At 40.8% G+C, this 14,579-nt stretch overlaps 1 protein-coding gene across 4 annotated transcripts in view; it reads left to right on the top strand.

Annotated features, from left to right (window-relative positions):
• Oatp30B (Organic anion transporting polypeptide 30B) overlaps positions 1 to 14,579 on the top strand; it is a 236,670-nt gene that overhangs the window by 210,480 nt on the left and 11,611 nt on the right. For all 4 annotated transcript variants that reach the window (XM_065223912.1, XM_065223909.1, XM_065223910.1 and 1 more), the window contains 6 exons: positions 1,075 to 1,577; positions 1,641 to 1,836; positions 1,900 to 2,060; positions 2,160 to 2,267; positions 13,895 to 13,995; positions 14,196 to 14,460. In XM_065223912.1, the coding sequence (XP_065079984.1) occupies positions 1,075 to 1,577; positions 1,641 to 1,836; positions 1,900 to 2,060; positions 2,160 to 2,267; positions 13,895 to 13,995; positions 14,196 to 14,460 (1,334 nt within the window). The remainder of the gene's footprint in view (positions 1 to 1,074; positions 1,578 to 1,640; positions 1,837 to 1,899; positions 2,061 to 2,159; positions 2,268 to 13,894; positions 13,996 to 14,195; positions 14,461 to 14,579) is intronic.

The following is a 14,579-nucleotide window of genomic DNA, read 5'->3' as shown; positions in this document are numbered from 1 at the left end:
ACAAATCCGAGTAGGCCGATTCAAAAATTCTAATATTTTGCCTTCGAGATGAAGCCAAAAATAAGATGGCAGGTCTTCCAGATTCAGGATGTGACCTTGCATCCGTCCTCCCATCACGGTCACAGCCATTCTTCAATTGAACTCAAATTGACAACCTTCCCTCGCTTCACACATCTTGAGGTCAGAACTTAAAAAATCATGTATCATTCAAATTTTTGTCCCAACGCTGCTCAAAATACCAATCAAGAGTCAGCAAATTTGCTTTGCGGTTTTTCATCGAGATAGTAATTATCGGAACGTACCATTCAGTACCTTTCTGTCTCTCTTGGTCGGACATTTCCCAAACAGTAAGCGTCTATTCTACATGTGGTTTCAATTGTGAGCACTAGCTTCATGTGATGATCAAACGTTTCGAATTCGATTTCCGGGAACAACAATGTACCCAAGCCAAACCCGGAGGGGACCATAAAGTATTTCTCTAGATTTCACAGTCGAGCTAAACAGTTTCACTCTACGAAACCATCGCATTAACCAGCAGCACCACTACGACGGAATAATGCAAAATGCTGGAAATAGGGACGACGACACACAATTTTAGATAACCATCGCCGCAGACCGCTCTCCGCAGGAAATAAATGAGAATCGAGCACGATTGGGCAGTTACCGACAGCATGCAGCAGTGCTGTGGTGAGCAAGCCAATGAACGACCTTCGGTAGAATTTCATTTCGAAAGTGCTACAGAGATCAACGAGGAACCTCTTGTTCCTCTTTAGTTGCCATGTAATTAATTGAATCGACACGACTGATTCTACACACAACCGGAGCTTAATTACAGCTGCATGGTGTGCTATGGAATTCATCAGTTTGAACTGAACAGTAATATCTAGCTAGTTCGTTGTTACTTAGGCATGAGAATTGGAAATGAAAACATCAGTTTTCAAATGAGGTTAATTATATTTTAACTAGCACCCTTTGAGTTGACGGATTCAATCATCGAGCACCACATTGTTGTATATTAATTAGGATTAGACGATTGATTGGCTATAATTCTCCTCCTCTTTCCCCCGGTAACAGGCGAAACGAATCCATGTACGCGATGACCGGTCTGTACGCGGAGGCCCAAACCGACGACAGCAGTGCGGACATCCCGCAGGACACCGAATCGGAATCGTTGCCGACCTCGGTGAACACTGCCACCACGGATACGGTGATCAAGTGCCACAGCCGACAGCCCTCGAACAGTGTCATGATGATGGAGAAGCCTCTGTCCAACGACCTGCTGGTCAACGAAGACTACTCGCGAGACTGCGGCATTCTGACCTGTCGACCGGTGGCTATTCAGAAGTTTGCCAGAATAAAGGTGTTTGTGCTGTTGTTGTCCATATTGGTTACCCTGCAGCAAGCACTCAGTTCCGGGTACATCAACTCGGTGATCACGACCATCGAGAAGCGATTTGAGATCCCATCGAGCCTATCCGGATTGGTGGCTTCGAGCTACGAGATTGGAAATGTAATCACAGTTATCTTTGTTAGCTATCTGGGCAGCCGGCGGCACATTCCGGTGTGGATCGGAATCGGTATGAGCTTAACATTTCTATCATAGGCTCGCATTAAATCGATTATTCTTGTCTTGCCACCAGGTGCCGTGATAATGGGCATCGGTTCGCTGGTATTTATGATACCGCACTTTACGGGGGAGCCCAATCCGGGCATTCTGATTGACAATAAAACCGCGGACAACATCTGCCGGTTGGTGTCGGTGCGGGAGCAGGACATGGGACTGGGTCGGTTGTCCAATAGCCTCTCGAATCAACCGCTCACGACGCACAACTTGAGGTAAATCCAATCTTGCTTGCTTCGTCGTTCGTTTGTAACTTACCGGTCAATCCATTTTTCCAGAGGTGACAACTGTCTCAAGGGTAAAGCATCCACGTTCGGGCCGGTGATTCTGTTCGTGATAGCGCAGATTCTGCTCGGTGGAGGAGGGAGCCCCCTATTCACGCTGGGCACCACGTACGTTGACGATCACGTGCGGAAAGAAAGCTCCTCGATGTATATAGGTGAGTCCGGTGGTGTTGTGGATAGAATTTCAACTTTCCAATGAAATTAACACTGTTCTTGATCTGTGTGTGTGTGTGTGACCGTGTACCGATTTTCAGGTGCAATGTACAGTATGGCTGCCTTTGGCCCGGTGCTGGGTTTCCTACTGGGAGCGTATCTGCTGTCGTTCCACATGGATTCCTTCTCCGGCAGTGATATCAATATTGGTAAGTATGGGGAATTATTTTTTTTTAATTTCTATATGACGATTGATTCAATTATTGAGTAAATTTAAATTTTCAGAAGGTACAGTATGCGACGAAAATAACGGGCAAACAGTAGTTACTATTTTTACATGGCCGTAAAATCGATGACAAATTTGAGTTCCGTTACTCAGTTTCGCAAAGGAATCCACGGTTACTCAAAGTCTATGTGCAAATTTTCTCAAATTTTGGTAAATTTCACTCATATTCGAGCAAAATTTGGTCGAATATGAGTGAAATTTACTTAAAATCGTGCCTGTTTTTACTCAGTGTAATCAAGGTTTTACCGAATCTTTAATTTGATTCCATTTCTACTGCCGTGTTCAACAATTAATTTCTAATACCAGCCCTTGATTGAATTATCTGCAAATTTCTATTGATCCGATGTCGACAAGAAAGCAACTGAATATTCTGGATAGGAGGTAAACGAGTTTGGTAAAGTCGTACACTAACGGAACTATCAAATGTATACTTTGATTACTTAAAGGCTAATATTTGACGTTGAAAATCTCCAAATATGTAACTCTACTTAGAATTCCCTTGGAAATCTCCTCAGTATTACTTTAAAACCATTCTCAAAGTCCCCTTTAAACTATCTACGATTTTAGTAAATTTGAGCTGATTACTGACTAATTTTTCATATTTCCGGAGTGATTTGAGATTGGGCGTACTGATAAACAAGCCTTAGGCTAAACATCTCTAAAACAAAAATTAAAAAAAATCAGATTGGACGTATATGCATTTGTAACTAAACACGTCATTCGCCGATTTCTCGCGAATAAAAGCTCAATCTCGAAAACTAATAACACTATGAGGTAGAGGAATGATTCCTCTATCATTAGGTATATGTTGTTTATGAGATTGAGCTTTAATTCAAGAGAAATCGGCAATTAACGTGTTTGTTTACAAATGCAATTACGCCCAAATCTCAAATCACTCCGAATTTGTGCCCGTCCATCTCTAATCCATGCGTCCCCTTTCAGGAGCAAAAATAATTGTAATTTGGATATTTACACAAAATTTAGTTCTCTCTAACTTAAACTAGAGTACGGTTAAAACTTGTTTGCAATCAGCTCGCAATAAAACTTAAAAATACTAATCTAAACGCTATGATGTGTTATTTAAAACGTTTCGGTCTTTGAGCTTGGCCTTCCTCAGGGGACAAAAAATATGCCGTCTTTCGTTCAGCACAAAAAGCTTTACGATCTTAATGTAAAACTAGCCCTAGGGAAGATCTAATATTATATCCCCTGGATCGAAACGTTGAAGATTTTAAAACTGTCATCAGAACTTTCTCTTGAAGACTGAGAAGCCAAAACAAAATTATGAAGTCTTCTGGATTTTTAAAATTACCTTGATGTTAGTCTAGACTTTTCTGAAGTTATCGGTGCTTCCCTGAAGTAAATGGAACTGTTCTAAGGATCTCTAATATTCAATACCGCTCTCAAAACTTCCCTGAATTTCTCAGAATTTTTTAAAGGCTCCCGCAATTTGCCAGAAGTTAATTGAACTGCATTCTGCAATTTTCCTGAAGTTGTTGACACATACTTCCTTGAAGCTTATAATACTTACTCTAAAATTGAGCTTCCCTGGACTTTTTTTTTCCTTTGGTTTATTTTTTCCGTCGATCTTGTTTTCCGTGCTGAGCACCAATGCTACCGACGTGCCAGGAAGGCAGTCCCACACCTGGACCCTACCTATCGACCCATCAACTCATGAACCGGGGACCAACGGCTTTACTTCCCATCCGAAGGAAGGCGTGATCAGAGATGTTATGCCTCAGAACATCCCGGCGGCGCCGACTGGGATTGAACCCAGGCCTGCTGGGGTGAGAGGTAATCACGCTTACCACTACACCATTGGCGCCGTTAACTTCCCTGGACTTGTCTAGAATTTCGTTCATTCCAACAATTTTCCTGATAGTTGGAATTTCTCTGAAGAACCCACAATTTTTTTTAGAAATTTTTGGAACATTAATGCAATTCTCGGAATATTCTATAACTCCTTGGCATTTCTTGAAAGTTCCTACAATCAATTAACGGAGCTGATTGACATGCTCGGTACATGCCTGAAAATAATGAAAATGCATTTTTCTGGAATTCCCTGAAATTCCCGGAGTTATAGTTTTTTTTTCCCGGAGTTCTTATAGTTTTTCAAAACTTCTTTGTATTGGTCTCTCTTTAATAGTATTTGTTTGTCTTGTACCTCCGTCTCGATGACTCTCAGCGTCGCCTACTGGTCACCATAGCCGGTCGAACTCCAGACGAAACTAGAACCGCACTACCGTTCATACTGGCGACAACGCTCTGATGAGACAACGAAACCTTACCCCCAAGCTCCTCCCCTGATCCTATCCTTCGACAATGTACCTCTCTAACCTCGAGTAAGCCGCGAGTATTTGGCCCAACTCCTACTAGACATATAATTAAGTGAATTTTGTTACAAACAAAGAACAATGAACTATCGGCTCCGTAAAGCTAACGTGATTGAGCCTTCCAAATAAACGAACTAGTTAAAAAAAAAACTTCTTAGTTCTACCAACCGGTGAAAACTAACGATTTTATATTGGCTCACTACTTGACTATCCTATTGGTTCGAAGCAAATCGATTAACGTACTCCATTCTAGTCGAAATTCTAGTACTACACTATGTTTGTTTTGATTCACTATGAAAGTTTGACAGATAAAATGAGGGGTTCGCGGATTTTCCTATGTTTCGAGGGGTACATCGATTAGCTTGGGACCGAAGAGAGTACCAGAGCTGAGCCAAAAAGTTGAGCACGTTTCTTCGGGACCTTCTGGTCTTAGATTTACCTCTACTTAGTATCCCCTCCCAAAAATTACAGATCATTAAACTTCCCCGAAAGTCTAAATTTAAGAATTTAATTTTTCTGAGCTTCACTGAAGATCACTTGAAAGTTTCCAAAACTCTCCTAAAGTTCTGCAGACTTCTTAGATGATTTTTTGATTTTTCGGGATGCCCCTGAAGGCATAGAACTTCATAAAAGTTCCTGCAGTTCCCTAGAAGCTGATGGATCCGCCTTGAAATTGAAGATGATTTGCCCAAAATTTTACAGGAATTCCCTTATCATCCCGCAGTCCTAGGATTTTTTTTTCATTCCTCTGAACTTCTTCTTAAAATTGTTGTGCACCCTCTTGAAGTTATCTAATCTTCCCTGAAGTTCCCGCTAACTCTGCTGTTATGTACCTGTAATTACCCTGAAATTAATAAAACTGCCCTGAAGATCTAAACATTCAGACGTTTCCTGGATCTCCGTGAATTTCTTTCAACTTCAGTGATTTTTTCCTAAGTTCTCCCAACAGTCCTTTTGTTCTCAGTAATTTTTGAAACTTCTACGTTCCCACTGACTGGTTTCCAGAATTCAATTCTCGAAATTCACCTGGAGTTTTCGGAACTTCCCCAAAGTTCCCGCAATTCCTGATCATCATGGTCTGAGTTCTCCGAACTGCTCGAAGCTACGGAACTTCATTTAAGATCTTTTAACTCCACTGAACTGCCACTCATCAGAAGTGGGTCCCATTTGCGGTTTTGTCAAAACTGAGTTTGGGTGAACTAGATGAATTCAACAACTTTTTTCTTAGGTTTGGAAAAACAGCAAAACTGGTTGTCCCGAGCAATGGTACGATGCAAACTTGCCATGAGCGGCAGTGAAGTAATTGCATCTTCTGTTAAGTTTCTGCAATTTCCCCGAAGTGAATGGACCGGCCCTGAAGCTCTTTGAACTTTATTAAATTTCTAGAAATTTTCCTGGAATCTATTGAACTGCCCTGAAGCTAGCGGAACTTATCTGAAAGATCTTAAAACTTGCCCGTAGTTCTGGACGCTCTTGAAGTTTTCGGAACTACGCTCAAGTTTTCGAAACTTTCTTTAAATTCTTAGAAATTCCAAGAAATTCTGTCTTTTTTTTCTCATGACTTAAAGTTTTTAAAATTGTCCTAACGCTCTCGGAACTTCATTAGTCTTTTCGAAATTTTCCTGACTTTCATTGGGCTCACACCTACTTTGCAGTTGTTCTTGGAAAATCTCTGAAGTGCCTGCATTTTTTCAGAAGTAAATTTAACGGTTCCTAAGTTCTTAAATTTTTCCTAAAGTTTTCGGAACTTCCCTAAAGAGCCCCCAATACCAACGTTTCTAAAATTCCTTAAGTTAATACAACTGTCGTGTAGTTTTCAGAGGCGTCGCGTGCCTCATTTATTTACCTGTGCACCAAACTTTGTTGGTTATAGTTAACCACATAGGGGAAATGGATGTAATATCGACCTAAATGCTCCTAATTTGGGTCCATACATAAATTCAGCTAGCGACCAAAAATATCCATTAGTACCGTCCTAATGACGCGTTCATCTAGATACAATTGATAAATAGCAGAATTTTTTCAATGGGCCCAATTTTAGATCCATAGGCCAACATTAGAGCCATTTCCCCTATTAGTTTTTTTTTTCAATGCTCCATGAATTCGAAGGACATTATTCTCTATTGCTATATTAATCACTACCTACCGTTACATTTGAAGGGTCTAGCATCTTGTGTAAACAAAACTTGTATGGCCCTTTTCGCCTTAACGAAAGTAGGAGGAATTGCAAAACTTAACTAATTCTCGTTTTTATCACAAGGAAGTCGAAGAGTTTTCTTTCGACTGAAGCGTAATGAAGAATATCCGTCAAACACTTCCAAAAACATTTTTTGATACAAAACAGTGTCGAAATCTAGAGAAAATTCATGAAGTCCCCTGGGTAGAAAACTTGAATTAATCAACTTTTTATTCATCAGAACAACACTATCAGAATGAACCAGGGAAGGTCATTAGTTTTGACAGGCGCACCGGCGCAACCATCGGAGAGATTTGATTGAGAGATTTACAACTGACAAGAGAGTGAGAGCGAGCTTTTGCGCTCTCTTTCTCCATTAATCTCTTTGCCTGCAATCAGATATCCAAGTGCACTGCGATAAATGCACGGTTTAGGCACCCATACATCACAAATGTTCTTCTAATTTAAACTCACACATTCATACCGGTCTGCAAGTATGTTACACGTCTAAATCGTACCAGGCTGCTGTTTCCGTGTTGCTCCCGTTTGACGCGTAACTGCTGAAAGTTTGAATTACAACTAGTGGTGCAAACCGCCATGTATTGTGGAAAATTTGTGGTATGTTTCAAGAGGTGATAGAAGGTCTCCTTGGCTTACATCAGACATTTGACCATTCACAAACTTGCCACCCGCCACCCAAAAAAGCTCGCTTCAGGTGCACTATTTAACGAGTTTTGTCATGGTAGTGTTATCGACATGCTTTGAAATCAATGCATTAGGGATTAGGCAGACCATGCGAACTGAATTTTCCCCTTTTTGAAGCAAACCAAGGTCGAAGATTCAATTGAGCCTCACTATAAAATAGTGTATTCATGGTCACTTGTGGTCTGGAGTAAAAAAGTACAGCTATAATGTGGCCATAAAATCCATCAAAATCTTAACGCATTTTTAAAATTATTTATACCTGTGTCGTGCACAGGTTGCACATGTGGACGCGACGCCACTGTTTTCTGCTTTTCACTTTAGGTCACAACATTTTGCTGAAGTGGATTTAACCTTCCTAGTGCATTAGGGTGTTTTTGACCCGGCGTCACTTTAGAAAAGCTGTAGCTAGGTAACGAAATATGATAGAGACCTGAAATTTCCTCACTTTTCCTAACTTTCGGAAACGAACATTTGCAATGAAAAGAAGCTTTCAGCGACCTGTAGGAGTGGGGCTACAAGAAAAGTGACACATTAGGTGAATTATGGCCTAAAAAGACCCAGAATGCAACTCAAAGGAAAGCTAAAGGTTCCTAGAATAACATGGTGTCCAGGACTTTTCCAATTTGGCCATTTAGGATACCTGGCACTGGTTCCGATAGGGCACAAATGGACACTTCTAAACGATACCAGTACATGAGGTTTAGGAAGGGCCCTTTTTTAGCCCTACCGTAACCGGAACCGGATGTAGTCAGATCAACCTGGTCCATGGCATGATGTATACTTACTTTTGGATGAAAAATGATAAATTTTGAGCCGTCGGACGGTACCATTACATGAGGTTTTGAAAGTGTCCTTTTTGAAAACCTTTTGGAACCGGTTTCGGGTGTCTTGATGAGGCCTGATCTATCTGTTGGTCCATGGCAAGATGTATACGTACTTTTGGATGAAAGGTACCAGTACATGAGGTTTTAGAAGTGTCCTTTTTGAAGCCCTCTCGGAACAGGTTCCGGGTGTCCAGATGTGGCCAGATCCACCTGTTGGTCCATGATTTCTATTTACTTCTGGATGAAAAATGATGAATGTTAATCTGTCGGACGATACCAATACATAAGATTTAGGAAATGTCCTTTTTGAGCCCTACCAGAACCGGTTCCGGTTGTTCAGATGTGGCCAGATCTATCTTTTGGTTCATGGCATGATGTCTATTTACTTCTGGATGAAAAATCATAAATTTTGAGCCGTCGGACGGTACCAGTACATGAGGTTTTGGAAGTGTCCTTTTTGAAGCCCTTTAGTTACCGGTTCCGGGTGTCTTGATGTGGCCAGAACTATCTTTTGGTCCATGGCATGATGTATACGTACTTTTGGATGAAAAATTATAAATTTTGAGCCGTCGAACGGTACCAGTACATGCGGTTTTAAAAGTGTTCTTTTTGAAGCCCTCCCGGAACAGGTTTTGGGTATCCGGATGTGGCCAGTACCACCTATTGGTCCATGATTTCTATTTACTTGTGGATAAAAAATCATAAATGTTAAACCGTCGGACGATACCAGTACATAAGGTATAGGAAATGTCCTTTTTGTACCCTACCAGAACCGGTTCCGGGTGTCCAGGTGTGGCCAGATCTATCTGTTGGTCCATGGCATGATGTCTATTCACTTCTGGATGAAAAATCATAAATTTTGAGCCGTCGGACGGAGCCAGTAAATGAGGTTTTGGAAGTGTCCAACCGGTTCCGGGTGTCCAAATCTATCTGTTGGTTTATGGCATGATGTCTATTTACTTCTGGATGAAAAATGATTTAATTTTAGTCGTCGGAAGATAACAGTACATAAGTCTTTGGAAGTGTCCTTTTGTGCCCTATCGGAACCGGTGCCAGGTAGCCTAAATGGTAAAATTGGAAAAGTCCTGGGCAGGGTGCCATTTTAGGAACCTTCATCTTTCATTTGAGGCCAATAGATCAAAAATGTGGGAGCGAGTTGCAGTTTGGGTCTTTTTTAACCCGCTAATGTACAAAGTGTAACTTTTTCCCAATGCATTAGGAAGGTGAACTGCCCTGTAGTTTTTGGAATTTACCCTTAAAAATCTCATAGTTCTGAACTTTTCTGTAGTGCTCGGAACATACCTTAAGTTTATTAAATTTATCTTAATGTTTCAGAGGTTTTCGAAGTTGCTCTAATAAATACTTCCCTGTTTTTTCTGGACTTCCCTAAAATTTCACAGAACTCCTATGAAATTCCGCAATGTTTCTACACTTCGAGATCGCTTAGTGTGAATTCAAAAATGACATACTGTCTTTGAAAATGTACGCAACATGAGCATACAAGGTGGCCAGGCATGGAAAATCATTTACATTCATTTGCCTCTAACTTTTTTCATCAACAGCATTCCGCAAAATGATGTATAGAGCTTTAGTAGGTTTTGTTATTAGCTACAACTTTTGTCCATAACTCAAATCTGTATCTCTTATACATCACGAATTAGAGCGGGCAGAACCTGTTACTGTTTTTCAGTGAATGTAAAATACATTCACTGAAAAACAGTAGTGGATTCTGATCGCTCTGATTCGTCATGCATAAGAGATACGGATTTGAGTTGTTATCAAAAGTTGTAGCTTATAACAAAACCTACAGAAGCTCCATACATTTTTTGCGGAATTCTGTTGATGAAAAAAGTTAGAGGTAAATGAATGTAAATGAATACACGAAATGAATGCAAATGATTTTCCATGCCTAAAGGTGGCACAATTAAAATCAAAATGATTGTATTTAATCTAAGACAACATATTAAGAAGACTGGCAACTCTTCCATTTTCTCGTACGACCGCTTTAAGGCAGGTACAATCTCGTCATCTGCCGTTCCAAGGTAAATGCTTCGAACTAGTTTTATAGCAAAGATAACATCCTCAGAAGAAAGGTTTGTGTGTTTGCTCATTGCGTTGCTTCCACCTTCGCTCAAGTGCAGCGCTACTGTATCTGTCGCTTGGATTCTGGCAAAGTTGCCAGTCTTCTTGATATGATGTCTTCGATTTAATGGAAGCCTTTTTCACAAACATTTGTTTATTTTTTTTTAATTTTAAATTTCGCTACTATTAAATCTACGTTATGTTCGATGTTTGCAGCTACACGTTGCTCATATTAGCGCACTGATAGGCGTCCAAAATTCGCTTATGTGCAGCTTTTATAAACCAAGCGCATGTGATCGATATTTCGGCGCCGAGTTAGCTTTTATTAAAAAAAAATCAAATAAGCTTTCGGAGCTCGATACTCATAGAATAACCATGAGTAAACACCCTGATAGGCCTGTTTTGGAGTGTCCATTGTGTTGATTTCAGAAAATTTTGCATTTTTGATAAGATTTCAAATAAACAAAATTTTTAAAATTTGTGATTATTTGTCAGTGTTAATTTTTTTTCTGAAAAGGCAATCTAATTTCCTACAACTTTGTCTCAGACGTCATTTCGATAAGTTGACCCGTTTTCATACTATGATTTATTGAAAAATTATCAACAATTAAGGCCTGTACTCGAAAAAAATGCACCAGACAAAAGTGTTCGCCAAAAATTTATTTTAAGTCAGATTTTCTTGAAACTTTCAGGGAATGAACTAATACATATGGATTATGTTTCAGCATAATTACTTTATTCAATTTCCTTTCTATCGCTGAAAGCCCGCACCCTTCCCTTAAGACCGCTTATTACATTTTGTGCAATGGTGGAGCCGACCTTTTTGGTCACTTTCATCCATTCTTTCTTCAACTCCAGCTCGTTCTTAAACACCTTGGACGATTTTCGAACTTTGGCCTTCATTATGGCCCAAAATCTTTCCACCGGACGAATCTCTGGTGAATTTGGGGGGTTGGCGGTTTTTGGTACAAAAACAACGTTATTGTCTCTGTACCAATCCAACGTCGATCGCGTGTAATGGCATGATGCCAGGTCCGGCCAAAATAATGTCTCGCCTCCGTGGGACCGCAGGAAGCGCAACAGACGCTTCTGGAGGCACTCGGTGTGGTAAATTTCGCTGTTGATGGTACCCATTGTGATGTACGGTTTACTAAGTTTACCGCATTGGCATATGGCCTGCCAGAGCAAGTATTTTTGGCGAATTTGCCAATTTCTTCTTCCTTATGTCTTACGGAACATCAAACCGTGATTTGGCAACGTAGAACTCCAGCCCCGGTATCTGCTTTGCGTCTGCCTTGATGTAGGTTTCGTCATCCATAACCACATAACACATCGGTTCCGTTGACCACTCTCACAGCTTCCTTGTGCGGGATTTGGCCGCCGTGTTTTGTTGATCACGTCGGTTTGGTGCCTTCCGGACCTTGAATACACGAAACCCAGCTCGTTTCATGGTTTGCTGAACGAACCAGGCGATACACTTTGCCTTCAGAGCCGCGTCGCGAGTCGAAAGGTTCGTATTACGCTTGAAATAATCCAACACCTTCCGGGCCTTCACAGGGTCAGCTGTCTTCGATTTTCTTCCACTTCCAGCCCGCCGCTCGGTCGTCTGGGACTCCTTAAACGATGTTACCACCCGAGACACAGTTGTATGGGTGATTCCCAGTTGTCTTCCGATCCATCTCATGGTCGCAGTCGGATTTTCCATGACGGTGCGCAAAATTCTCCGGCGATTTTCTTCTTGTTTCGATGACATCTCAATAATCACTGAACCGATTGTTATGAAATTTTGCACATGTAAACAATTCACTCCAAACTAGTCATACCCAGATTTTCATCAATTTTTACCCACGGCCTTATGCGAAGTTTCATGGAACTCTGAGAGGGAAAAATAAAATAGATTTGACAGTTGGCGCAAATAAACAATACGGAATTAAACAAAACAGCAATCTCCAAACGGTTTTCTGTGACTAGCGAACAGCCAAACTGGACCTCCTTGGTCAAACGCTTGACTGAAAATTAATAGAAGAATTCCAAGCGGGGTCTGACTCAGAACTTCTTAAGAAAAGCCTGTGGGGATTGTGAGGCGAATTCTTGGTAAATTCTAAGGAAAACTCCAACAGAATGTATTGGAATTTTAGGAATATTATCAGCAATACTTTGAGATGACCACGAGACTTGGTAGCTCAGTGGTTACCGTTTCTGCTTACTGAGCAGAAGGTCGCCAGTCCAATCCCAGGTCCGTCCCTTCCTTGCAATTTTTCACTTTGCCTTATTCTATCCCCACTAGATTTAAATGAAAACGAATTCTGCTTTAACCAACCGATATAATATCACTTACAACAAGTGAATCCTGATCTAAAAATAACCCACCTCACTAACACAACTATCCTTCCCATGAAAGCCGTGGAGATCCTTCCCTCCCCAAAAGACCGCGAGGACGTTGCCGGGCGCTGTGATTGATCTATTATATATTGATTGAATTAGTGAGCTTGTACATTGAAGATGGAAAGCTTATCCCATGCACCATCTACTACGTGGTTATCTGTGCAAGTTCATTTTGATTTTCATCAATCAAGGAGGAGCAACTACAAAATGCACGGTCTTTAAAAAAATATTATCAGCGAAATTTTGAAATGAATTCAAAGGGAATTGTAAAAATATTTCGTAAGATATATTCCAAAAACAATTTGATTTAAATTCTAAATGCATGCCAACCGAGTTAGTTTTCTTTATTATCTAGACTTTCAGTCGTGAATTACGATAACAATTTAAAGGAAATCAATATCTGTTTCACAGGTTCAAAGGAATTTTAAGGCTATCTTTAACTATTAGGATAGTTTCATGAGAATCGCGGGGAATATTCCAAGCGAATTCTAAGTAGAATTTTAAAAGGACTTCTTGGAGCATTCCAAGGGAATTTTGATTTAGTGAATGCTGAAGTGAACTCCTAAGAAGCTTTCAGGATAATTTCAATTAATCTCTTGGAGGATTCCAAGAAAATTTGATGCGCAGTGCCAACAAATTTTTGTGTGATTAATTATGGAACGCTGAGGAGAGTTCCTAAGGAATTTAGATGAGAATTCCAGGATAATTCCGAGCGGAAAATTTAATAATTAAGAATTGGATGTGAATTGAAGATTGAATTCCAAAAGTTTTCTGGAGAGATTTATCAATTTTTTTTTTAAATGTCCTTCTGGATGGATTGACTTTTAGAATTACTTTAAAAGACACGGCTGAACTCAGTAGTTTAGAAGGAACAAACCTTGCTATTGAAATTGAACATGGGTTTTAGAATTTCTGATCGTTTGCTTTCGCCGCATACTGTAGGTGAAAACCTCTGTTCCAATAATCCATAAAACATAGCAAAATCTTCCGCCCGGAGTGCCCCCAATTTGTCATCTAAAATCTCTATTTCTCTCTCCCCCCCCAGATCAAGACGACCGCCGATGGGTGGGAATGTGGTGGGGTGGATTCCTCGTGTGCGGTATCCTTTTGATACTGGTGGCCATCCCGTTTTTCTCATTTCCCAAGGTAGGTCCCCAAAATTTATAGCCCATTTCTCCCCATCCCTTTTGTCGATCCCAAGGCATCCATTACCATCATACGTTCGACACATTCCGAAATATGGCCGCTTTCCATCGACATTGTCCGTCCCGAGCAATAATCCACTCTCATAATTCAATTCAGATTAATCGCCATCGTTCGGTTTATTTATTCACGCCTTTATTCAGGTCCTCACCAGGGAAAAGAAGAAAATCCGAATTGCCGAACAGAAGCTGCCCCAGTTGCAGCAATTATCGGCAAACAATTCCAGCAGCCTGACCCGGCCACCGCCCGCACAAAATCAATCACAGTCACATCAACTGCAGCAGCAACAACAGCAGCAGCAACAGCAGCAGCAGCAGCATACAATGGGCGGCGAAAGTTGCGGCGGTGGCCAATCGGGGCCGGGTGGAAAATCAAACGAGGATACCGGATATGGAAAGGATATTAAGGGTATGTGTCTGGCGGGCATTCATATAGGTGATGTGAATATGCTTTCAGGGCCGGAAATCAACTGGAATGATGTGTGTCTGCTTGAGAAATAATTCAGAGAATCTGACCAACTGCTGTTG

The sequence above is a fragment of the Ochlerotatus camptorhynchus genome, unplaced genomic scaffold (genome assembly GCF_037179485.1).
Source record: "Ochlerotatus camptorhynchus isolate MF236.1 unplaced genomic scaffold, CSIRO-AGI_Acam_v1.1 ptg000202l, whole genome shotgun sequence".
Taxonomy (NCBI): domain Eukaryota; kingdom Metazoa; phylum Arthropoda; class Insecta; order Diptera; family Culicidae; genus Ochlerotatus; species Ochlerotatus camptorhynchus.
The sequence above is the reverse complement of the archived record's forward strand: the minus strand, read 5'-3'. Positions and strand labels throughout refer to the sequence as shown.